Consider the following 25,386-nt stretch of genomic DNA (forward strand, 5'->3'; position numbering starts at 1 on the left):
TGGTGGCAGCCCTCGTGCCGACTATCCTTCTCAAAACTGTCTTTAAAAAGCCGCTTTATCACCTATATGAAGGAGCTTTGATCAACCAGGAGACTAAAATAGATGAAAGACAGTTTTACCCCAAAGTATAAAATTGAGAACTACACTTGATTTAAATGTGGTTTTTATTCATTGTTAATCCATTTTTAGAAAGACTTTTATCTGTTTTGTTAACAGATGATTTGCTCACCTATTTTAGACCTGGTTGATCACATGGAAGCAGCATTGAAGTGTTGCCTCTAAACATTAGTTAAAGAAAACTAACAGCTGGAGAGATGGTCTTTTCATGAACGCTGGGTGTGCACGAAGTAGGAAGGTGCAACTACTTTTGAAATCTAATGAAACAAAGAAAAATAGCCCTTGTTCAATTGAACAGCTGTTCCCTGGGCCGCTGGAAGAAAACAGACAGCACTGATCATCTGTCTGCCATGTTTGTTGGTTGGGGATTAAAAAAATAACGCAATTATAATCAGTAGGTTAAAGGAAATGTAGAAAGTTGGTGAAGTCAGCTGGATGACCTTTAGAGTAATTTTGGAATTTAGGAAATGTTACATTTCAGGTAAAATCTAGTTATTAAAATGTATACATGTAAATACAAATCAACTCTTCTGGGCGGGTCTTATGCTAAAAGATGTGGAGGTCTTTTGGCCAGTCTGAGGCTGCCACGCCGGCAGAGACAGCCCAACAGAGGTGTTGCTCACATCTTTCATTGTAAGTCCCGGCCACAAGACTCAAAGAGCAAATCCCGTTTGTTTGTCGTTGGAACTTTTTAATCACAAACCTGTTCCGTTTGATAAATGTCAGGATGGAGAGCAACAATTAATCCTGTGAAACATTGCATTCGAATGCGTTCCTCCTCAGTGAACAGGGTGATCTTTGTTTTTTACATTGTTGAAAATATAATGACAGTCAGAAAGAAAAGCTGATAGCTTGGACACGAATATTAATACAGAGTTGTTGCTTATGTTTGTCTGTGTTATTCCCCGATGGAACAAGCAGGAGAGTCCATGCTAAGATTCAAAAATAGATTTACTGGAGCTCCCACGAAATTAATTCAGTAAACAGGGCTGGATCAACTGTCAGCTGCCTCTACACAAGATGATAATTAATTTTTTTTTCACCTAATATGCAGTAATATTTCTATTTTCTTTTTGAATTATTTTGTGGTTATTGGAAATTTCATCTAAGGCGACCCCTGATAAATTGGTAATGGATCCATTGCACCGTGCAGAGCTGGAGCATTAATCTCAGAAAAATCTCTGACTAAATGAATTTGCTGCTGCATGCTGGTTGGGATTCCTAAAAGGATAAATATGAAGAAAAAGATATCACAGATGGTAGTTAATTTTAATTAATTACTCATTAAAAAAAAACCCTAGTAGTGTTCTTTTAAATCCTCCATCAGCATGCTGGGCATCCACACAAATATTTTGAATTATATGGGTTTATGTGGGTTTTAAAGCCAGGCAGCATTTGGATTAAAGCAGGAGAGTTTCAAATTGCACAAAAGATAAAAGTCCTAGAATGAAGAGGAACAGAGGGAAGCAGTGAACAAACCCACAGAAGCATGTGCTCATTAACTCCCATTAGTTGGAAGTGAACTTTCACAGATGAGGAACTTTTCAAAGAATTCCGACACGCCCTGATCCCAGTACACAGACAGAGCACAGCTGTTTCATTCCTCTACCTTCCTAAAGTCAGACGGATCAATCGGAGACCCCAGAGTGCGGCGTGGAGCTGGATCCACCCTTCATCACCATCACTCTGTTCAAATGGCGCCTAATGCAAATCGATGCTGCTTGGATGTAACGATCCAGTGATTCAATCTGAGAAACCGGCTCCATAAGACCTGAGAGACAAACGCATCAAACCAAACTTCCTGTACCAAGCAGCGCTTTACTAATAATGTCATAACAACATGCAGTGATGCTTCACCTCAAGAGCTCCCTCGCTCTGTTCAGTTACACAACAACATCCCAAATAATTAGTGGCAAAATCAAACACAGACCCACTTTTAGCTTTGATAATAAGTGTTGGAGTTGATAAAAGTGGGGCTCCAGTATGTGCCCAACTCGCCACGCAGCAGCAGCAGCAGCAGCAGCAGCAGCAACAGCAGCGGTGCATTCAGGTGCTGTTGCTAATCTCATGACTCATTCTAAGAGACGTCACAGACACGCTGTCTGACAGGAGCTCTCTTGGGCTCCTTCGTCACCTGCAGCTGCCGGTAAAGCGCCAGCAAAGAACAAGGAAAAACAAAAAAACAGAAAAAATGTGGCCGTTGCTGCTTTGAAAGTAACATTAAAGTCCGTGACTGAAGCTGATGACATCCAATATAGCCAATAAGGAATTATTAATAGAAAACATATGAGGAGTTCTTGATAACTTTTGAAAAACATTATTTATGACTGCTTAAAGGTCAACATCTACACCTCATCACACTACTGCAGTGCTGAGCAGTACCATACTGAAGCATAGGGATGGGCAAAGCCTAAGATCAGGATATATTTTACCATATTGATGGATGTTGATAGTTACCATGCCTTTAGGACAACCATTACAAAGCAAATGTAGGGCCGGCTGACATGGACAAATTTTTTTTGGGACCAAATAATTCAATATTGATATTGTGAAATGTTCTAAGGATGAGAACTTGTGCCCTCACAAAATAATAACTCAGTGAGATATTTGATAATAATCTGAATGTGGATATAAAGGCAAATGTTGGAGCAGCTTTCGGGGACAATGACATCACTTCTGGTCTTCCGTAGTAAACAAACTCAGCATGTTCGCTCTCTTCCTACCAGCCTCACCTGCTCCCGTACGTCAGCTTTCAGTGAAACACACTTAATCAAACATGCAAACATGGGCTGCTGGTTAAAACAAAACGGCAAGTCGTTAACTTCTGGAGCGGAACCCGCAAAAAGGAGAATGATGAAGGACAAACATAACCAAGCGTAGGCAGTTCCGGAGATTAACAGCATTAACCTGCAGGATCTTCACTCAGCAGCAGCGATGAAGCAGAACTCTGTGCGTTCCAGGCTGACTGCCTCAGAATAAGGCTGAGAGTAACGTTAACCACGGTGAACTGTAAAACGTGACGTGACGTGACGTGACGTGACGTGACGTGACGTGACGTGACGTGACGTGACGTGGCGGCGTTGCGCCCTGCTGCAGCAAGCCCAATCACCCTCTTCTGTTTCTACGGAACATGTTATGACGGAGGCGGGAGATAGAAATGTTCGTTAGAAGTCCCCTTCAGACATGGAAAACTCAAACATTCTGTTTTGAACAGTCATGTGATGCTTTTATAACAACAACAACAGCAACTGTATAATAACCACTCAGGTGCCATCAAAACCATCTTAAAATACCTGTCAGCAATAGTGACGCAACATGTTCACACTCCTTGTTCCACCTTTGGCGTCCGGCGCCGAGAGCTCCGTGCTTGTTTAACAAATGTCTGCCAGGTGGAACAAACTTGTTCAAACTGAACTTTTACATTTTTGTCTGACGGACAGGCACAATGCATTGTGGTTGTTGTAGGTTTTCTACTTTTTTAAACAAAAGCAAACACTGCAGTCCCTGTTCTCTGGTCAAGAAACACCAATTAAAAATACATTTGCGCTCTTCTACTGCAAAGAAAGCTCATCTTTACAGTAGTAAAATGCATCTTCTGCACACTGCAGTGGGAAGTTTATATGTAGTTCTACATTTTCAGAGGAAATCAAGAGTTGAAGCGACTGAGATAAAAATCAGGTTTTGTCAGAGTGTTTGTTACTCATGCAGTCTTTCTTCAGGTGGGTCACAGATGCGATAACCTGCTGGAAGAGGAGACATAGATAATACGCCTCACCTTTGCCGTCGGTGAAGTTGCGTATGCTGAGGATGTTGTTGGCGTCTGGGTAGTGGTTTTGTTTGATGTAGGGTGTTTTCTCCGGGGTGTCCTGCAGCTGCATAGTCACTTCCTCCAGCTCTTTGTCCAGCTGAGAATTTTTGGGGGATGTAAATGATTAAAAGAGACAAAAGCGGAGTCACACACTTTTTTTTTTTTCCTTCCCTGCAACAAGTTTGTACGAGTCAGTGAGTGACAGCTGAGATCAACTGGGCTACGAGCTTATCAGTCAAGTGTGTCTGATCCACAACAGCAACATCTCGCCACTGCATCTCCTGACTGTTGTGTAAATGTGAAAGTCTGCTGTCAGCCAAACACACAATAACCTAATAACAGAGAGGCTCCTTCATTTGCTACAGTCATGAACAAAAGCAGTGATAACAGCGGTGACTCATTTTAAAGAAATTAATCAGAGAGCATACAAGTTGACACAAAGAGCCCCTCAGTGGCATCACTCTCTATTCAAGTGATCAGGGAAGCTTTTAACAAGCAGCAATTATTTCTTTTATCAGTTGCAGAAGCTGATGTTTGTTCAAGACCTGGTTGAAAGATGGAACCGTCAACTTTTCAGGTTCACTGGCTTTTGATAATTTACTCGTCCATCTTCTTTTGTTGACCTTTGAATGTCAGTTGTTTAAGTTGTTGGCTTGTTCTTCACTCTTTAGGCCAGATGATGAGATGTGGGAAATGAGACTACAGGAAAATAAATTGTAGTCTCCAACACAGGGATAAAGAAAAATAATACGTTTATTCAACAGGTTGAAAAAAAGATTTAACTTTATAATATTAAATGACTATAGTATTGGATACTAAGCAGGCCTTTTATTTTTTGTTGGTCAGCGATGGATATTGCTAGTTGATCAGTTAAATGCCTCTAGCCAACTATTTAGTCTATGAAAGTACACTGCAAGTAAACGTGTGGATGTACTGGGAATCTACCAGTTATGCAATACTTGTTTTCCTTTTAATGGAGCAGGTAACATTGAATACACAACTAGTTTATCTCTTAAGGTTTAGCGACAAACTGGCTCAATGCTAAACAAATGTCAAACTGAGATTATTTAGACTGATACTGCAGTTTCCATATGATGACAAGCTGCTGTACACAGTGCACTCTGTACTGTGTGTGAATTTATTGGAAATCTGCTACTTTACTTCGAATATATACATCTAATCCACTTTAAAGTACACGAAAGTGCCTTTCTGGCTGAAATAAACACAATATTTTAACTGTGTTGTGTGATGTTGTATGTTTGTCAAAAAAAAAAAAAAAAGGGGGAGGGGGGGGCGACACTTCTTCTGCCACTAGATGGCAGTACCTGTGACCAAATCACAACTGAAGCACTTTTGCGCTTCCTATGGGCTTTTCCTTAATTAAGTCTAAATTCTTGCTTGTGTTGTACGTCGCTTTGGACAAAAGCGTCTGCTAAATGAAATTGTAGAATGGTAGAATTTTACTAAACTTACAATTATAAGGGAAATATTGACTGATCAATGCTGTAACCACGACAAAAAATAATGATGCCATCACACGCAGTTCTGTTAAAAACACAGTAATGTACTTTATCCTTTTGTACAAGCCAAGAGGACTTAAAAAGTGTGTCTCGACCAAAGACTAAGTGCAAGACATTTCTTTGCACTTCTCAGTCTAATCCAAGAATATTTTGATAAGTTCATTACGTAAACTGAAAGCCTATTTTCCTTTTGAGCATACAAAAGTTTACCGATTGCCCACCAGAATAAACTATAGTGACGCACATAGACTGACTCGCCTTTTTCCTCCATCACTCTTGCCTTTGCAGCAGCTTTTACATCCTGATCAATAATAAAAGGAAGTAGAACATGTTTATGTGCTCGGCTCAGACCTCTGTTATCCTCATGCGGAGGCGGTGGTTGTCAGTTTGAAGTCCATCCAGTCTGGAAGTGTTGGCCTGGTTGACGCTGGTGACGGAGGTGGAAGTCTTGGAGTCTTCTTTCTTTTGGTTTTGGGTGAACTTTAATCGGCGGTTTTGGGTTGCTGCGTCTGGGTTGGTTCTCATGGTGATAAACTGGAAGAGAAGGTGAACTAGTCAAAGCTGCACTCGGGAATAAAGCAGGAACCAAAAAAATGCTGCGCATGAATTTTTATGCTGCATTTGTAGCTTCCAGAACTCAGTGAAGTGTGATGTGTGAATGTGGTGATAATTAAGCACTTTGGTTTTTGGCAATGCGGGACAATCCACTTTGACTCACACACAAACACACTCCACTTTCACACAATGACTGACCTTTGGAACAAAGACCAGACAGAGCGTAATGGTGCTGCAGAAGATGATGACCAGCGCCACGATGCAGAACTGGACGTTGGGTTGGTCTCTGGTCAAGAAGGACACGGCAGCTCCGATGATGCACATGATGCCAACGTTGTACACACTCATGCCGATGTACTTGCTATCATTGAGAGCCGGGATGCTCACGTTCCTGGTCTCCCACGCCAGGAAACAGCCAAACAACTGTTGGGGGGAAAAAAAAAAGAGGGAGAAGAAAATGTTTTATAAGAAGTTTAAGAACTGGGGCAGTATTTTACTTTTATGACACAGTCTGAACCCTGTTCTCTGGTGAATTCGCACACACAGTCAACACTATCAAACAACGCAGTTGCTTTCATTCTGCTGCTGCTTGTCTCCACATCAGATTTTTAAATTAAAGCAGGATAACTCATTATATTTTGCTGTTTGGTGCTCTGCAATATTTCCATAAATACTAATACTGGCTTTAAAGACACGTTTCATTTAAAAAAAAAAATCAAACCAAAATCAACTTCAAAATGCGATTAGAAATGTCCTTAAAGAGCCCCGTCTAAGGGAGCCCAGGGTTCGTGCTTGTAAAGTGATTATTTAGTGAAAGCTAATTGTTTGTTTGGTCGAGCGTCGGAGCTGCAGAGGCAGTCTACTGAATAATTCACTGTGTGCTGTGTAAGGTGTCCTGCCTGCTTATTCAAAGTCTAAATGAGAGTTAGCAGGACGACAAGCAGCAGAATAAAAGGAGCAGTCTTCAAGAGTCTGCCGTGTGTGTGTGTGTGTGTGTGTGGGCTATAGTGAAGAGTTTTCACTCTTGAGCTTGTGTGTGAAGGCATTTAGGACTCGAGCTGTCTCTGCTCCACACTGACGGAGGCTCCTGTCTATCACCTCACATAAACCTTTATTCTACCATCATACCTCTATTTCAGTCTTATTATTTTACCTCAAAGCCCTTCTTCTTGACTCTATCATTTCCAACGACCTTCATCTCCCTGTTTCTGACATTTTTGTAGTATTTTCTTCTCAACATCCCCTCGATCTGTTCAAAAATACCCCAGAAGTGCTTTTTTGCCTTTCAACTAATCACAAATAGGTGTCTCGAGCTCACAAAGACATTTTTCTGTCCTACATCACTTGTTTGTGTCTCCACAATGCAGACAACCATTTATATATATATATATATATATATATATATATACACATACATTTTTTTCTCCGCTCAGCTTGAAGCTAATGGTGACTGACAATTAACAGCAGTAAAAGTAAAAATGTCAGTTTCCAATCACTCAAACTCATTGTCCTTTATAATCCAGGTCCTCTCTCTTCATCCAATAAACCACAAACAGAAATCTCTAAAACATTCATTAGAGAGTAAATCTGGAAATGGAGTCACCAGCAGGAGCTGCTAGCTGGTCGACCGGCTGTCAGAAACCTGGAGCTTGACCCAACTGTTCAAGCTGGTTCCCACTAAAGCCTAATTTGCCAATAGGGTCTGTATTTCTGCAAGTGATGCAGGGGGAAAAAATCATCCTAAAGAAACCCTTCTCAGGAATCGTTATCAGAATCAAGTCAACCGACCAAAAACAAAACAAAACAATAAATACACATCAATGTATATTTGGACCCAAATTCCATCCATCCATTCAATTTTTCTATACTGCTTATCCATTAAGGTCACAGGGGGCTAGAGTCTCTCCCAGCTGACATTGGGCGAGAGGCGGGGTTCACCCTGGACGGGTTGCCAGTCCGTTGCAGATTTTGACACAAATTAATCAACTAAAACATCTTTCACTCAGGTTGGAAGCAGCACTAAGTGGTTTCAAGCTTCATAAATTCCCATGAATCAGGCTTTTAAGAGTCACATTAAGTAGAGTACAGTACGTTAAATTTGAGAGTACATTTAGAAGTGTGTGTGTGTGTGTGTGTGTCTGGGCTGTGAGCACATGATGAAATGTTCTCTCACCATTAGCAGTCCCTTGTAGGCATAGACGATGCCCAGCCAAATGGTCATGTGGGTGTTCTCACAGTGCTCCAGGAAGGGACGAATAGCGATGTCTCGGCCTTGAGGGTCAGCCTGGATTCAACACAGACGCACACAGAAAGACGGGGCGTTGAAAATGACACGATAGATATATAGATGAGGCGACAGGAAGGAACAAGCACCAAATGTGCGGTAGCTGTGGAAAACATCATGTTATTGAGGCTCAGTAAAGTTAACAAGCAAACAAACGAGTTCATGAACTGTGACTTTTACATTCATATACAAAAGTTAGAGAGACTGAAGGGTGTCAGTGATCAAACTGTGTCCCATCATGGCTGCTGGGAGCCGCCAAAGTCGGCTGAAGTTAAATTAATCCGTGCTTAGCTGTAATAAGCATGACTAATACAGCATATTCATTAATGTGATTTACACCTCCTCTTTTCTTTCTTGTTTAAGGCTCACTATCTCCTCATCCTGCCCCCCATCCCCACCCTGCCTGCCCTGCTACGCCATTTCTCTTGCTTTCTTTTAATTTCATGTTCACACTTTTCATTTGACACAGGTGACTTTACAGGGCAAATTAGCACCTGAGGCGGATATTAATACACTAAAACACATCACCTTGCTTCTCCTCTTTCAGTCAGGCGGATATTTAAGAAGCCTTTTATAAGAGCATTAGTTTGACCTGCATGGATTCATCTGAAGCTGCAGGAACTCAACCAATGCTGGCCCAAGCTGCTGTGGAGGTGTGTGTGTGTGTGTGTGTGTGTGTGTGTGTGTGTGTGTGTGTGTGTGTGTGTGTGTGTGTGTGTGTGTGCGTGTGTCTGTCTTTAGGCTTCTTTACACTAAGACGTAGTAGCAGATGGTGTGTGTATTATGTCTGCAGGCATCTGCAGTGCTGTGCTATTTACTTAAATTCAGTTTGTATTTTGCATATCCACTACAGTTACATATGTGACGAAGAAACACTGCAACAACATAGCAGGTGGAACCACTCTGATGTCGACTTTTCTACCATCTGCCGCGGATCTTGGGAACCTCTGATATCTCTAAACACATTAAACAGCAATGCTCACTTGAGTGGTAGTGCGTTCACACACTCCAAACACTCATGTAAGCCTTCCTGTAACATGCTGTGGCGACCGTATGACTCATGTCACCCATACCTGTAAATATCCTAGGACTTCCCATACAGAGAAGGATTTCCCCAGTGCCTCGGGTAGAGATAGCGAAGGTTTATGTTCTGTAATGTCTCAAAATGTATCCATCTCATTTCAGGAAGACAGATAATGCTTGAAATATTTATCAACAGCAGAACAAGTTTGACGTTGAGGCTCCCACTTCATCACTCATCTCAACATCAAGATATCTGAGAGTGATGAGCAAAAATCTCTGCCTGCTGAGAAGGGGCTGAAACGCAGGGCAGCAGAGGCACTGCAGACGGAGGCAGACGTGGGACATTTCTGCAGTTCAAATCAGTCAAAAACTAGAGTGCGCCAATATACCAGCCATATACTGGTTTACCTTGTTGACTACCATCAGCAAATAAGATGGCTTTCAAACCGAGCAGTGACCAACATCTGTGTGTTAAAGAACAGCAGAACCATCTTTCTGGGGTAGAATACGGAGCAGAATACGGGAAAGTGGGGCAGGACAACCGCATTTTGTTGCTGAAAGACAGACAAAGAAGATTAAGAATCAAGTGCAACAGCTACAGTCTTCATTAAATAATTCCCCCTACTTTGTGCCTCAGAAATGTGTTCATACTGAGCAAGAGAAAATCCATCAGCGATGCATGGGATGTCTTGGTTGGTCCAAGGCTCCAGGCCCAGGCCAGGGGCGGTAATCATTTCTGGCCAAAGGACGTGATTAGGTTTGATATTTTCACGTAAGCAGTGATTTTATTGGGCGGCACAGTGGAGCGCTGGCTAGCATGCTCTCCTCATGTCTGTGTGGACTCTTCAAACGCTCTGGATCCCTAGGCCGGCTTCACATTGAAACCAACCAACAGGCAGCCACGATGGGACGTGCTGCACCAACACAAAGGTTTCAGAAGAGACGAGATGCCTTCACGACTCTAATCACCGACTGCCACTTGCAGTCCTCACTATACATTGAGGACCAAGTGATTGAAAGTGTGTAAACGGATGTTTTTGGGCAGTTTTGCTGCTGTTAGCCATCAGTCGTCATTAGCTTCAAACTAAATATACATAGCTGGCTCTCTCTGCAGTCCGGAGTCATACAGAAGAAACCCAGGAGGGAAACAAATTCTTTCTGAGTTCAGAACCCCTGTTTGTGAGGCAACATACACTTATTGGGTAAAGTATCACTTTAATCTGGTACTGATTTTTCTAAGAATCGAACAGAACAACAAGACATCATTGTATCGGCTCATTTTTAAATAGACCATTTATTCACAGCCATACAGTCATAAAAACGTTGCTCAGAGTAGTGTGTCTTTTTCCTTGCAAGTGAGTCACTGGGCGAACAAGGAGAAGGGTTATTATCGTGCGTGAACGAACCTAAACCATATGGCATGATTATTTTATGTTCACAGTTTATATCCATGAAATCTGCAATGTGGCCTGAGCTGCTTTCTATGTATAACTTCACTGCATCATCTGCCTCTTCGTCATTTATGCATATTTATGTTTTTGCCCGTGCTGCCCCTTATTCAAACAAGAATGCTCTGGGAAATCACACTTTACTTGCAAATCATTTCCTCATTCAATATGAGAGACACATTCTGCATGAGTGCTCTTTGCATAGTCCCAGCTCCAAGCAAACTTGTGTCACCAACAACAAAATGATAAGACAAAATGAGATATAATGCTTATTAAGCTCGGGTCTCTATCGCAGCGGAGCAGACAGGAGCTAGCGCCTTTTGCAGGGAAGCTGTCTGGGGAGTTGCCAGGCAACAAGGCTGTAGGTGGCAAGCAGCCCCAAAGCAGTGGTGGTGGCAGTAAAAAGTAACCGTTCTCTGTCATTTTTCACAGCATTAGGCCTCTAACGGGATCAATCTGGGAGGGTCGGGCGGGCTCAGTCCCGGTAGATTGTCCATGGAGAAATGGAGGTAGATGAGGCGATGAAGGGAGAGATGGAAGGGAGAGAGAAGAATAGCAAGAGGTATGGATAGACAGATGGAAGTGAATCAATGGCAAAATCAAGGCGCAGCAGGACAGACAGAAGGAAGGCAGGAACATGGTGGATCGAAGTGTAAGAGAAGAACACTGTCAATCCTCGTGCCTCTGAGGGAAAATGAAGGACATCAACTGAGAGGTAACAGAAGTACGACTGCAACAGGAAGAAGAGTGATTTTGTGGACAGATGCAGGTTAAGAGCTGGACAAGCTCCGGAAACAGTGCACAAGCAGAATTCACAATCTACAGAGAAGCCAACTGTTTCAGAACGATGTGCTGCTTCATTCTCTCTTGTGTACTCAACCTCCTGCCTCTGGTGCCACTCAGCACTTCGGCCACTTATTTTATTTTCTTCAATGAGCTCTTTTCATACTTGATTTAAGAACCACCCCGTGCTTGATTCTCCACTGTGCAGGAGGGAAGGGGAATTCAGTGAACATTGCCTGCATTTGCTGTATTTCAGGTTTGATTCTTGTGAATGGGGTGCTGGCTAAAGCAACTGACACTGAAGTCTCCAGTTACTATGCAACAATGACGTACTACTGTTCCATGTGATGAATGACCTCTCGAGAGTCTGAAATCTCTTCAAGCTGAATTTCATACAGTGCTGAGTTAATTAGAACCCAGAGGTGGCCTGGAGGGACAGAGGACGTATTCAAAATGTAAAAAGTGTGATGTGTCTGCATGAAAGGTTAAATCATGGTACTAAAGTTGAGAGATGCAAAAGAATATGGATCTTTGAATAAAGAGCTTGCAAATGCAATAGAGGTTGAGATGTCCCAATTTTTAGTACTTGACATGGGTCAAGCTCAAGTACTGGAAGGCACATTTCCCTTAATGCACCTTAATCAAGTCTTTCAGTTGACCTCTCCTGCCTAAATACTCACTTTACACATTTCAAGGAGAACTTGTTTCATCCTGGACTCTGTTTTCCTGTCAGACCAGCTGCAGAAATTAATTTCTCTGTTCCGTTATGTTGTCAGACCACTGAATAACAATCTGAACCTATCAGTGTGGGGAAAAAAACAAGCACTTTAAGGAGTTTAATTTGAAGGTAGGCCCATTGGATTACACTCCAGCATGCTGTGGTGCTGCAGGCAACTCTGCCCCTGCTCCATACCAGAAGGATTTCAAAAATAGTTACATCCATCACTCACTTAGACAAACAAAAGTTAGGGAAATAGATCCAGGATTAAAACAACAACAACAACAACAACAACCTGAATTTCACCTTTAAATGAAAAAGCTGAAAGGAAGTGGAGCTCCACAGTGAGGTTCTGTGGATGAAAATCCCATTCATATTTTATGTAGTTATTTTAAACAATGTTAGCTTGGAAATATCGCTTGCAAGAGTAAAACTTCCCTCTCAGGATTATCATGTACAGGCTTGTACCTTTGCCTTTATTTTCTGATATGGTTTTTATCAGTGTTGTTGCTCTGAATCACATATTTTATGGCTCTTCATCTGGTAGCTGGTTGGCTTTGGCTTCCTGTCTTAAAACTCTTTATATAAGGATTTTCTGAAACATGAGTCGGGAAACTGAATAGCAAATTCTCCTCAGTAACTGCAGCCGTTCAAAGAGTGGGTGGTTTCTGATGAGCTTTATCATCAGGGTTATTCTTCCAACCAATGAGAGCCACAGAGGACATTATGCAACTGTTTTCACAGGCTGAGTAGCACTTCTTGTTAAGAGTCAACTGTGCTTCTTGTGTAAAACTGATAGATTACCATTTAAATTTATTTATATGAAACAGCAAACGTAATCCTATCCTTTTACAATCCTTTAATGTGCAATATTTCAGTGCATCAACTCACAATAAAATAAAAGAAACCAACTAAAGATGCCCGTGTTCCCCTGACGCGACAGCTAGAAGGCTTGTTTCTGGACATGAATCTCCTCTGACTTTATGATGGTGAAGTGAAGAGACAAAGATAGAGAGAGAAAGAAAGAGAGAGAAACTAATGAATGAGAGAAGATATGGAGAGCTTGTTTATTGTCACCTGCAGCAACGTCACCTGGGTGCATGCAAGAGAACACATGTCCCTGCAGCTATAGAGGTTTGTACAGGCTCTGAATAAATGCATTACATATTATGTGCCTATGCCTGAGTGTGTGTGTGTGTGTGTGTGCGTGTGCGTGTGTGTGTGTGTGTGTGCGTGTGTGTGTGCGTGTGTGTGTGCGTGTGTGTGTGTGTGGAGATGACCAATCAGGCCAACACTGACAGCCATGCTCCATCACTCACGTGGGCAATTACAAGAGAGGATGTGAAAGAATGAGCATGAGAAGCAAAGAGAGGAAATTGTAGGTGGAGCTTGTTGGTGCAATACAAGTCAGTGTAGTTTTCTGAAAAAAGACAGAAAGAAAATTACTGTGATGAAAATAACCAAAGGAAAGCCACAGAGAATAGACAGGAGGAGAGAAAATGGAATCTACAATAGATTCTTTTTTGTTTTTGTCCTCCAGGGAGATCGCATAAGTTTTTATTATCATAAAAACACTGCATAAAATTACTGCAGTGCTGTTACTCCAGAGATTTAAATAATTTACATTTGTGAATGCCAGTTATTTGAAATATTTCTCAGAACACTGAGCAGTGTCATATGTTGTTTATGAAATGATGAACACAAATTTTCTGGTTTGTGATTGGTAAAGCATCAGCGGGTGGTATCGTGTTTTGCTGATGCCCAGGGCAGCAGCCCCGCCAACTGTTTGCCTGGGCACAGAGACAGAGAGAAACACACACCGATCTACTGCTGTCTGATGGAGATGTCACACAAAACACAAACACATTACCCTGTGTGCTACCAACTGATTTCCTCGATGCAAATAGTGTTTTCTAGCATTTGTTGAGTGTCACATTCAGTTTTTGGGACAGATTACAGCTGTGAAGAGTCAAAAAGTGCAATAGGAAAGCAGGAGAAGTATACTACATAGAATATTGAAACATATGTGATGTGATGTGCTTTTCAATGAACGAATGAGGGAATGGAGAAAAGTCAGGATGAGAGATGCGTGGATTGCCAGGGTAGAGAAAACATATCAAGAGCACAGAGGGCAAAGAGCTGGGGAGATGAAAGGCGCCCTGGTGCCACAGTAATTTGTAGGAAGTCATTTGAAAAGCAGCGAGCGCCGTTTTCACAAGTCCTCAATGAAATGCTGAACAGCAGTAATGGCCTTTAGACAAGCACACTGGTGAAGAGCATAGCGGGTGACAAGCTCAGCTGCTTGGACAGTGACACTTTTTGTCAGTCATGCCATCTTCACTTTCCAAAAATATGTCTTTCTTAATATAATAGATAAGCTAAAGGACGTGTTAAGTTTGGGGGCTGAAAAAAATGACTCATACTAAAAGCAATTCTCGTATTTGTATTTTTCCTTTCTAATTAGTCACAAAGAGTTGTCTTGAGCTCATTAAGATTTTTTTTCCCCCTTCTTTGAGGCTCCAGAATGCAGAAAGCGCCAGCAACACTTGAAGATGACGGACAGCTAACAACAGAAAAATGGTCCGAAAACATCTTTGTACAAACTCTCAAGGGAATTATCCGGTAAAATCCTCATTCCTTTATCTAGCCGTCTGCTCAGTATTCCATAAATACTTTGATTTGGCCTAAAAACAAGGAGATCTTAACCCCTTCGGTTCAGGGCTTCCTTGAACGAGCACGGAGCAGGCTACCAGGCACGCTCAGCCAGCACAGTGCACGTGGATTACTGAGCAGGCGCCTGGATAAAGAAGAATACATTCTTCAAAAAATACAATTTTGAGAGGGTTTTGCAGTTGTTAGCCATTAGTGGACATTAGCTTCCAGCTAAATATATGTGACTGGTGTTTTTTTCTACGCTTGGGGTCACAAGTGATAGAGAAGGGAATAGAAACATTTAGTGAGTTCAAGGCACCTACTTGTGAGCACGTCACACCACGCCATAAATTAGGCTGCTACACACTGTAACCTAGGCCATAGATTTGATGTAGAAGTAAATGTTTCAGTCGTCTGTACTTAATATAGTGTTCCATCTATCATTTGAATGTGAGTTCTGCATCACAAAAGTTTCTAATTTACAGAGCCAGTGCATAATTCTTTTTCAGTCCCTCGCCCCCCAAAAAAGTCTTGTTGTATGAAGATAAATGAAAGAAGGGCAAAAAGAAGAAGTTGAAAAAGGGTTGTGAGGAGGGAGTAAGAGAGGGGGACTGAGGGAAGGGAGGAAGGGTGGTGAGCTCCGGGCTAAGGCTGACCTACATGCAGAGGGGCCGTGGTGGCAGGGCAGCAAGACGCCACTGGCACTCCAGCCACGTGGGTCTCAGTCATCCTACTTCAACACCACTTAAAATGTGTGTGTGTGTGTGTGTGTGTGTGTGTGTGTGTGTGTGTGCGCGCCCCTGTGTGTGTGTCAGAGAGCTTGTGTGTGGTTTACTAATCACGCCGGATCTGTGACCAGGATATTCCACTCCAGTGCATCTTCACAGATATTATTCCGGCTCACAAGAGACAATGAGGTAGAGGCGGAAAGAAGGAGAAGGAAAAAAAAAAACAAAAAACAGCTCAGGTGAGATGAAACATAAAAATAGAACATAATGAATCATTATTCCCTTGTTATCTATGCTACTTACAGACTCTTTTCAATCTGTCAATCTTCATTAAACTCTACAATCCCAATCTTAAAACCCTCTTCAGACTCCTTTCCATGGTTGGAAAGTACCTAATTATATTTACTTGCGTCACAGTAATTGAGTATTTCTCATGTGTTTTTAAAGTACCCTGTTAAATCTGTAATTTTACCTTTACTTAAGTAGAGTTGTTTTAAGTATTTTACTTGGCAACATTTAAATCTCATCTGTGTAAATCTGAGTAAAACAATGTACCAGAACAAACTGGTGTGGGCGGACACTGGTGAAGCCCCCGCTGAACGGGAAACGCTGAACTCTGCTGAGGTCAAACTCAAAGGAAATGAAGTGAACGGCGTATTTAAGGGACCACTTTTGGTTCAAGCGCAAAAAAAAAAAAAAAAAAAAGGCAGAGGGAGCTGTGTTTACCCAGCAAGATCCAGCTAGAAGCTAATAAAAAAAAAAAAAACTGACATCAAACCTGCGCGAGCATGTAGAAGTAAGTTCATTTACACTCGGACCATTGTTCTGGTAGTTAAAGAGAAGAATTCCTAGTCAGAGGCTCTGTTCATATCAGCCAGGAAGAAATCGTTTCCTGCTGGTAACTTGCAGTATTGATGAACAAATTACAGCTCAACACACATCAGCTGTTTTAAGGTAACTAAGATAACTGAGTAACTCTTACTTCAAGTTCATTTTAAACAGTCTACCTTTCACTTGAACTTATCCATCCGTCCATTTTCTCAGTATCGGTGACCATTGAACCAGCGACGCTTCAGTTGCTCGACGGTCGTCCAACTTGAACTTAAGTACAAGTAAAATTATCAGTCTAAAAATGTTCTTACGTAGAATTAATCAAAGCACTTTACCTGAGTAGAATGTGTTCGAATATCTTTCCAGCTCTGCTTGTTTCTCCTTCATCACTAATGATAATCAAAGTGTCTGTGCTTGAACGTCTCTGCAGTTAACTATTTCTGCTCTCTCTAGAGAATTCACTGCCTTGTCTTCCTTTTTGGTACAAGCTTGTAATCCCATTTGAGGGCTAATCCTTCTGATGGAACCATGGCCCAGCGACCCTCTCCCCACCACAGAGCCAAATTGGCAGTGGCATGATGAAATAGTGAAAGGCTTCTTTATGCTCCATGCTTCTGTTGTTTTGGAAAAACGGACCGAGTCTTTACCTTCCAGATAATTGGCTAGTCCACCATTGCCCTGAGCCTGGCACCGAGCTAGACCGAGCCCCATGCAGAAAAAAAATAAATGACTGGTTGAGGGTCTTTTTTTGGGTAAATGCATAAATCCACAATGTGCCCGTGAACTCATCCATGAATCCATGATGTTTCCTTCCGTCTCCTGTCTACCTGAGAATCACATTTTAGTGCTTTGTGTTTGTATCAGATGGTTGTGAGGTGGAAATCTCATGAATCGCCACATTATCAATGAAACTTTATGTGCTGTATTCCCAGCTGGGTGATAAAATATCAGTGTACTGCAGAGTGTTTCAGTTACTGTGCTCTTTACAGCACCGTCAGCAGAGGTGGCAATCACACCGGCCAGCAGGGAGCTCTACCGCGGCGCCTTTTATTGTCCGCTATGTTTTCGGAGTTGCTTACAGAGTTGTAGTCACGAGGAAGGACATTATGGTTTATTGTTCAGTACATTTTCTATCAGCATCACAAGAGCCACCAGTCAAAGCGGAGACTGCATTGCGTCGTTGTGGGATGTATTTCCCACAGAAACAATGCCAATGTAAAAGAATTAGCATCCTCTTTCTGAGTGGATACTCACATTTATAATCAAAGTAACAACAATACGCGATGGGAGGTCCTTAGTTCAAGAGATGTGTTAATTTTTCGCCTGAACAACAGATTTTCTACACATTCACATAGTAAGATCAAAAATCTTTTCTCTTTCCTTTTTTCCCGCCTCGTCAGCATTGCTCCTGCTTTCACAACAAAAGCAGCAATGCTTTATCGGCTTTGAGAGACTTGTTTTGGAAAATTATGACAGGAAGTTTAATGGCTCTGTTTGTTATTAGCCAAGCGAATGTCTCTCATCAAGTTTGTGCTCTCTGCTGTATATCTACATTTCTTATTTGCACCTCTAATGCTTTTCATAATTTAATGTGTCCCCCCCCCCCCCTTATATATCTCTACATTCCTGGTCCTGGTCTCCCCACTTCATTTTTCATTCTGCTCCTCTCATCTCTACTCATGCGTCCCTACGTTTTAAGACCCGACGGCGCTGATAGCAGTATCAGTGTCAGGAAGCTCCGTTTTTAGGTTTTGATTAACTGAACGCTTAACATTTACATATAAGACGTATACAGTAGGTTTATGTATTTTTCTGCATTTCAATTTATAAATCAAGTGTTTTTATTGTTCCTAAACCATCGAAACATCAGAAAACACTGTTTTCCAGCAGTGAAATCCTTGTTGATGAGCGATGATAAAATAAAAACATTAACTGACCATGAAGAGGAACATGTGCCTCTGCGAGCACAGGATGCTAATTGACTGAGTGTTGGTTTCCATGGTGCTGACAGATAACTTGTACACATATCGTAAAACCACATTTTCATGGTCATTTGAAGTATTTCTCAGATTTCAGATTTGATGATGCACTGAAAGAGAAAAAAAGGTGTAAGTCTGAAGGAATTTATCAGGTCAAAATGTGGAGGAGGATGACATGTTTGTCCTGGTTAGCTACCATTTACTTGAAAACACTTCAGAGTGGCAGACCAGAAGCTGCTGCTGCACAGGAGGACGCGATGAGCACACAGACTCACAGGAATCTAAATCAAGACATAAAGACACACACACACAAACTAAGACAGATAAAAGTAGATGAGTGCTCACAAAAAGACTTATTCACGCATGACATTCAAACATTATGCATTCTCACAAAATTACGGCCTAATGGCACATACAGAAATACACACACGTACACAAGCACACACTTACAAGCGCAATCACACACACACACACACACACACAAGTGCAGCTCCCTTGGCTCCAGCAGGGAGCTGCCTTAACTGATTTATTAAGAGCTAAACGCGTCATTAGTGTAAGCGGCTAACCCTGAAAATCGGGCTCATTAGAATATGCAAATGTCCTGGTATATCCTGGCCGTCTGTTACACTGTTAGCTGAGGCTTTTGTTATCATAGTCTCCAATTGCTTTTATTGCTGCTATTCTTTAACATAACTCCCTGTCATAATGCTAACTTTCATTCCAGCACCCATCTGCACGCTGCGCTGCTTAGGGCTGTAACAGTAACTGCTCAATGTCATTGATTCCACAGTTATGGAGGAGGTGGAGACATCATTATGGAAGTTTGGAGGGTACTGGGAGATTAGGTATATGTCTTGGGAGGTGGTATAATACTTGTGAGGTGGGGATACTGCTAATGAGACTGCTTTGAATGAACACTTGCACATCACTGCGGAGGAGGAGATCTTTGTCCTCTTGATTTGCACATTGTTCTGTCCACCCCATGGATTCAAGTATTCACAATTAAATGTGTCATGGGACAACAAGGACGTTTTTTTCCTGCATTACCCTGAACAAGCGCCAAACCAGATGCGTAATAATTAGTTTGTTTTTAGCTTAACTCAGCGTTTGGCACGGGTCACACAGCTGGTGAGAGCAGCTAACTTAGCCCGCCTGCCTGGCAGCAAGTGGCTAGTAAGCGTGCATTGTTGGCAAAACAGTGCTGTGCTGTTTGCTGCATGTAAAATGTATCTTTGGACCTTCTTCCACTAAAGCATGTGAAAGGAACAAAAATAGCCACCATGTTCCTTGACTGTGCCAGGCAGGTGACACGCGTGTTTAGTATTTGTCGGCATGCATCACACTCACATACTGTAGCAGATGTTGATGGGGTTTTTTCAAGTGTAAAACAAATAATATAATAAGTTTTTTTCTTGTTTGAGAAAAGCAGCACGAAATTATCTTTGAGTCATTTGGAAACAAGGACTTCTATCCCTGTTGCATTCTGTCATCACCATAACAACATGCATGCTTCCTTCAGCCATCTTGTCAGTTCATGTTTTCTCCATGTTTTCCAGTACGCGCCATCTGCTTTATTCCATGTGAATGCTGCTTCGGACCTTCCAGGGAATTTTGTCCATCCCCGGCAGTTTAAACCATGTAGTTGCTCACACAAAGACACACCTGAATGTTATTTTTATCTGAAGAATCCCAATCAGGATTTGTAGCTGTGCTGATGCTCATAAATCCTGGTTGATTTAGTGACAAATGAAAAGATTGAGGGATAAGTCATCAGACCCTCACACATCACCTCACTCAAAGGTGTGTGTGTGTGTGTATTTATCTACTCTCAATTGCTTTCCACACACCTCTGTTCTCTGGCTCCAAAATATGTCTGTGCGGGGGGGGGGCATCATCAGCCAGACAGATGGACTCTCCAAGGTCTCAGAGATTAGTGGGGGTATCTTCCCGCAGCAAGAAATAACACGCACACAAACAGCACATATTTCATTTGCTACAACACACAGCTCTGTGGCCTTTGCCCCAAACAATTATACAGCACATAAATCTCATTTTAATGGCAAATTTCCTGTTCGTACTTCTGCTCTCGCTCTTCACTGAAGGGCCCAGGACGACATTTATTGATGACCTTTTCCCTCCTAATATTCCATCATTACACTTCAACTCATTCTTATCCCTCTCTTCTCTTCCTCTCCTCAAGGCAATAATTTTGGTTCAATACGGGAGCGGCGGCCTTTGTGACCAGCGATTATAGACCACAATACACTGGGATAAAACCCCAGCATCATTTTGTCATAACCTCTTTTCATTTTACCTGCTTCACTACATTCCCCATCTTCCTTTTTTTTTTTTTTTAAATGTGAGCCAGACTTTATAGGCAGGAAGTAATTTCCATTGTTTTCCATTCATTTTCTCTCCCTTCCTCCTCTTCAAACTATCTGACACGAGACCATCATCTTATAACACAATACCTTCCTCAGGAAATTACTGGAAATGATCTGCCATGTAAACATTAATTGAACGGGGGAACTTGCAGCGTGTGAAGCGGCCATGAATGAGAGCAATATGTTCACAGAATGAATTAATTTGCTTGTGGACACTTCCCGCTCCAGTGATTCAACACAATACATAAGCAGACTATAAATGACCTATTACAACATTTCGGCAAATAAGAATGCAGAAAGAGAACATTGGCCTGGGAAATTCCCAGAAGGCACTTCCTTGTTTGAAAAAAGGATACAGCCGTAATTCCCTACGAACATGTTGTCATCATATTTGATTACCCATGTTGTATATGGACAGCACTGAGAATTTCTTTACCTTCAAACTATCCTCTTTTGAGGAATAAGTCTGCTTCTCTTTACCGCTCCCCCTTTCTCTACAAACTGAGAGGCGTAATTGAGTCCTTGGAGGCAGCGAGTTGCCATGAGCCTTGTGTTGTGGCTGCTTAATTGGCTGTGTTATTCACAAGCAAACCACAGCGTACTTGACTGTGTTTGAGGTACAGGCCTTGACTATTTGTCGACTTTTCTCAAAGAGTAGATGGCAATATTTGTACTGACTGACATTTTGCGTCGCATTCTATAAATACTCTGTGCAGTGTTGGGTAAGTTACTATCAAAATGTGATATAATTGAAATTACTGTCATTAGAAAATAATAGATTACTAAGTCTAAGCAATGACAGATTACAATATCACGGTCTGTGGATGGTAATTTCATCAAAATAGGCACAGATGTACCACTGACACTCCAAACTCGAAGACGATGATTTTTTTTAATCGCACTTTTTAGTGTCGGTGTGACCCACTGACCTATTTAGGAACCTGGTCTCTATGGCAACTGCACGTTTCCTTGCCGTGCATGATCTCGACAGTCAGTTAAAATCCCATTAGTCTTGATTTGTTTTATAAAACTGTGATTACATGGAAGTGATCTCGGTATGAGCATTGACATAGTCACAGACACAAAATATTACACTTGTATTACTTCTATTCCTACTGAAATATAAGGCAATATACTAAATACATATAGATATACTACAGTGTTCCAGCTAGAAGTACTACATCACTGCAACAGTGTTACTTTTGTCACGTGTACTCCAAACACTGGCAGCATGTCTTTGAGCTCATAAACCTCCCTCTTCTGTTGCTGTGTCAGGATTTCTTCTTTTTTTCAGCGTTACTCGTCTCGTCTCGTCTCTTTGCACTCACAGCAAACATCCCGTCTAAACAAACTTTTCCCTTTTAAATCACAGTTTCAATCTCAAATGCTACTTTTCTGCAAACAAGTAGAAAGTATGACATTTTATTTCTACTGCAGCTTCGCCCAGGCTCAGGACAGTGATAGATAACAGCCTAGATATTCCAGCAGCATACCACTCGATTTCTGAAGCAAAAGCCGTAACGTACTGTAGAAACAAAGGAAACTTGGAGGAGATGCATCTTTGTGCCATTGATTTTTGTTTTATTTTAGACTTCACTGGCATCACATACATTTTTAAAATGATGTCTTACAGTGCTAGTGAGCTGAGTTGTGACAAGATCCGCTTGAAAGTCTTGTTAGGGTGGATGTTCTCAGCCTGATTGTGTACAGTAGTTAATGGGAGTAGAAAGCACAGTGTCAGCTGTCCTCAGAGAGGACCCCCCCCCCCCCCCCAGAGTTCCCAAATTGTTTTTAGAAAGCAAAAATTAAACTAGACATGAATTTTTCTGTGCAACTGTATCATAGGACCTCTTCCAGACTGGTGGTGTTTCTCCACTTTCTGTCTCCCACTGTAATTCCATCTCTCTCTGACTGAACTGTATTTCTGTATTCTTCTATTTATTACTTTTTTCACCTTTGACCCACTTGAGCTCCTTTAATAGCTCTAGTTTCTTCTTGTCACCCGTATCGCTCTTCTCTCTCTCTCTTTTTTATCTATTTCCTTTTCATTCGTATATGACTTCTCCTTCAATTCTTATCCTCACACAATTCTTTTTTTTATTCTCTGGTCCCAATCCATTGCCTGCAGGGTCCAGCCTCTTGCTCAACCTTAGGGAGAGACCTAATGATGCAGAAACGTGGGATTACTCTACAGAAGATCCATGATGCCCTGTGAGAGCAAGGAAAAAACCCACACGCACTTGACTTACAAAAAAAACAAAAACTGTAGGGACACAGACAAACATGCACACTCAGGCTCAGCTGCCAAGGCGTAAATGCAGACCCACTTGCCTGCATGCACATGTCAGGGGTGAGTAGAACGTGGCCAGCGTTGCCACACTGAGGGCACGGAGGAGAGTTATATGATAGGAGCATCAATAGCAGCCTGCAGGAGTTGACACAATGAGTTCAACCCCATTGGCTTAATATGACAGCGCTGCCAACACCTCACAGCCTCTACATGCAAGACACACAAGTACGGGTGAGTCAGAGAGTCCCAGGGCCATCTCTCCACCTAGCTGAAGCTTGGCTCTGACAAACACAACACCTTATGGTTGGCTGCTGGTGCCCACGGAGAAACAAACACCACAGCCACCATTGTCCAGGCTTGTACAGGACTGCTATGCACTTTGCGCAGCAAAATACACGTTATTAGGCAGGCTTGCATTGTTTGGGTTTATAACGTGTCTGAGGGATAGGGTACAGTAGGGGCTCATCAGCCCTCTGCTACATCAGCAGCAGGCAGGAAATCCATAAGAGCTTAACAGTCAATTACTTCAACTGTCACTGGCCTGTTGTCGCCTGTCTGGCCAAAGACAGAAACCAGTCACACCAAGGAATGATGCAGAACCACCAGTCACAGCTCAGGAGGTAACTGGTCGTAGGGAGATAAGAAGGAGAGGCCAGCTGATTGATCGCTGCAATCCCACAAATGGTTTCTTTACATGCATGCGGCCCAAACTGGAGAACAACAAACCACCTGAAGACGTAGCGCCTTGCGCAGTCAGAGAGAGACCAGCCTGGATGTCCTGCTGCCAACAACACTTTCATGCATGATGCCCTTGAGAGCAGAACTGGTCATGACATAGGGAGATTCCTTTTGTCATTTAGGGGCCTCTGGAGTACTAATACACTCTAACATCTCACACTTACTGCACATTATCTAATTTTAGCACATATATCTGCGCTACAGTTGAGAAGAGAAGCCCATCGGATGTCTTTCACTGATGCTGACCTTGCCTCGGGTTCACTTTAAATGGGAAAGGGGCTCCTACAAAGTGCCTTTTTAGGAGGGAGATCAAAGCAAAAGAGAAAATGCTTGAGGAAAAACAGTGTTGCATTGTGGCCCAGTTTTATCGGGAACATGTAAGCTGGTCCGTGTTAAAGATCTCGGATGTCCACAGAAACCACCACAGTATCAGAAACTGCTTTGTAGCTGTCATCCGACACACAAACGTCAACCTCTCAGAATCTCATTCAGACAAACAGACTAATGGAAACAGACATTTCACAGGTGTTTAGTTGGTGCGTGTCATCTCTGACGTCTGTCTTGTCGATCCATCACAGTGACAGACTTGTGCAAAATCCAGGGATAACGTGTGGTTTATGCATGATTAATGGAGGTGCGAATGAGCCCATGTACGTGTTGTTTTCAAACTCCCCCAAGACATATTTAAAGACATTCAATAATAATTGCCTCAAGTAATGGCTATGACACACTCAAACATGCTGTGCGACCGCTCACAATGCCTTTGACTCCTTCTCAGTTGGTGAAAAATCCAGAATTATTTCAGATGGAGAAAACTCATGCAGCACAATTCAACATTAAGAGGAAGCCACAACTAAACAACATTTTGAGTGGAGCCTGGTTTCACATTTTAACAATTTACTGTTTTTTGCTTTTTCAAAGATGTAGTGTTTGACTGCCTGCGGTCCAACTACTAATCCTGCTTTTTAAACACAATGCAACCAACAGGAGATTTTGACATTTCCTGCATCAGGCAGCCAACATGCCGGTGACCTACAGTCCAAGTCGTGCCAGGATGGATCCTGTTTAGACACAGAGAGGACAGAAAGACTGCTGCTCCTCTTTAACATGCTGTTCACACTACAAGCCCAAACTAAGCTGGTGACATCAGGGGTGAAACACATCCCTGATCATGATGTACTGTACATCCAAACTTGTTCCAAAAAACACAACATCAGAGGCTTCCACAGCCACAGAGGACATTACACAACTGCTCTCACAGCTTTACTCATCGCGTTTCGAGCACTGAACTTGCGTAACATTGATGGTGCCCCCTACAGCGATACTTCACCTGGATTTTGCATTTGAAGTTGGCTTCCTCACAATTAGTTATCTTGAGCTCATGAATGCATTTTAGTCCCCACTGTGTCACGTCTTTGACACCAGAATGCAGAAAGAAGGAAAGATAACTCGTTCAAAAATATTTACAAAAAAAACTAAGTTGAGGGAACACATTATATCTTGTGGCCTCAAAGTAATGGTTTTTTTC

General features: G+C 42.1%; 1 protein-coding gene across 3 annotated transcripts in view; it reads right to left on the bottom strand.

The window, feature by feature from the left end:
- gabbr2 (gamma-aminobutyric acid (GABA) B receptor, 2) overlaps window positions 1-25,386 on the bottom strand; it is a 198,685-nt gene that overhangs the window by 8,270 nt on the left and 165,029 nt on the right. For all 3 annotated transcript variants that reach the window (XM_086193819.1, XM_086193820.1, XM_086193821.1), the window contains 4 exons: window positions 8,174-8,284; window positions 6,199-6,423; window positions 5,797-5,979; window positions 3,893-4,022 (listed from right to left, as the gene is read on the bottom strand). In XM_086193819.1, the coding sequence (XP_086049945.1) occupies window positions 3,893-4,022; window positions 5,797-5,979; window positions 6,199-6,423; window positions 8,174-8,284 (649 nt within the window). The remainder of the gene's footprint in view (window positions 1-3,892; window positions 4,023-5,796; window positions 5,980-6,198; window positions 6,424-8,173; window positions 8,285-25,386) is intronic.

This window comes from Aulostomus chinensis, chromosome 22 (genome assembly GCF_037954235.1).
Source record: "Aulostomus chinensis isolate RoL2024-O1b breed Wild chromosome 22, RoL_Achi_v1.0, whole genome shotgun sequence".
Classification (NCBI taxonomy): domain Eukaryota; kingdom Metazoa; phylum Chordata; class Actinopteri; order Syngnathiformes; family Aulostomidae; genus Aulostomus; species Aulostomus chinensis.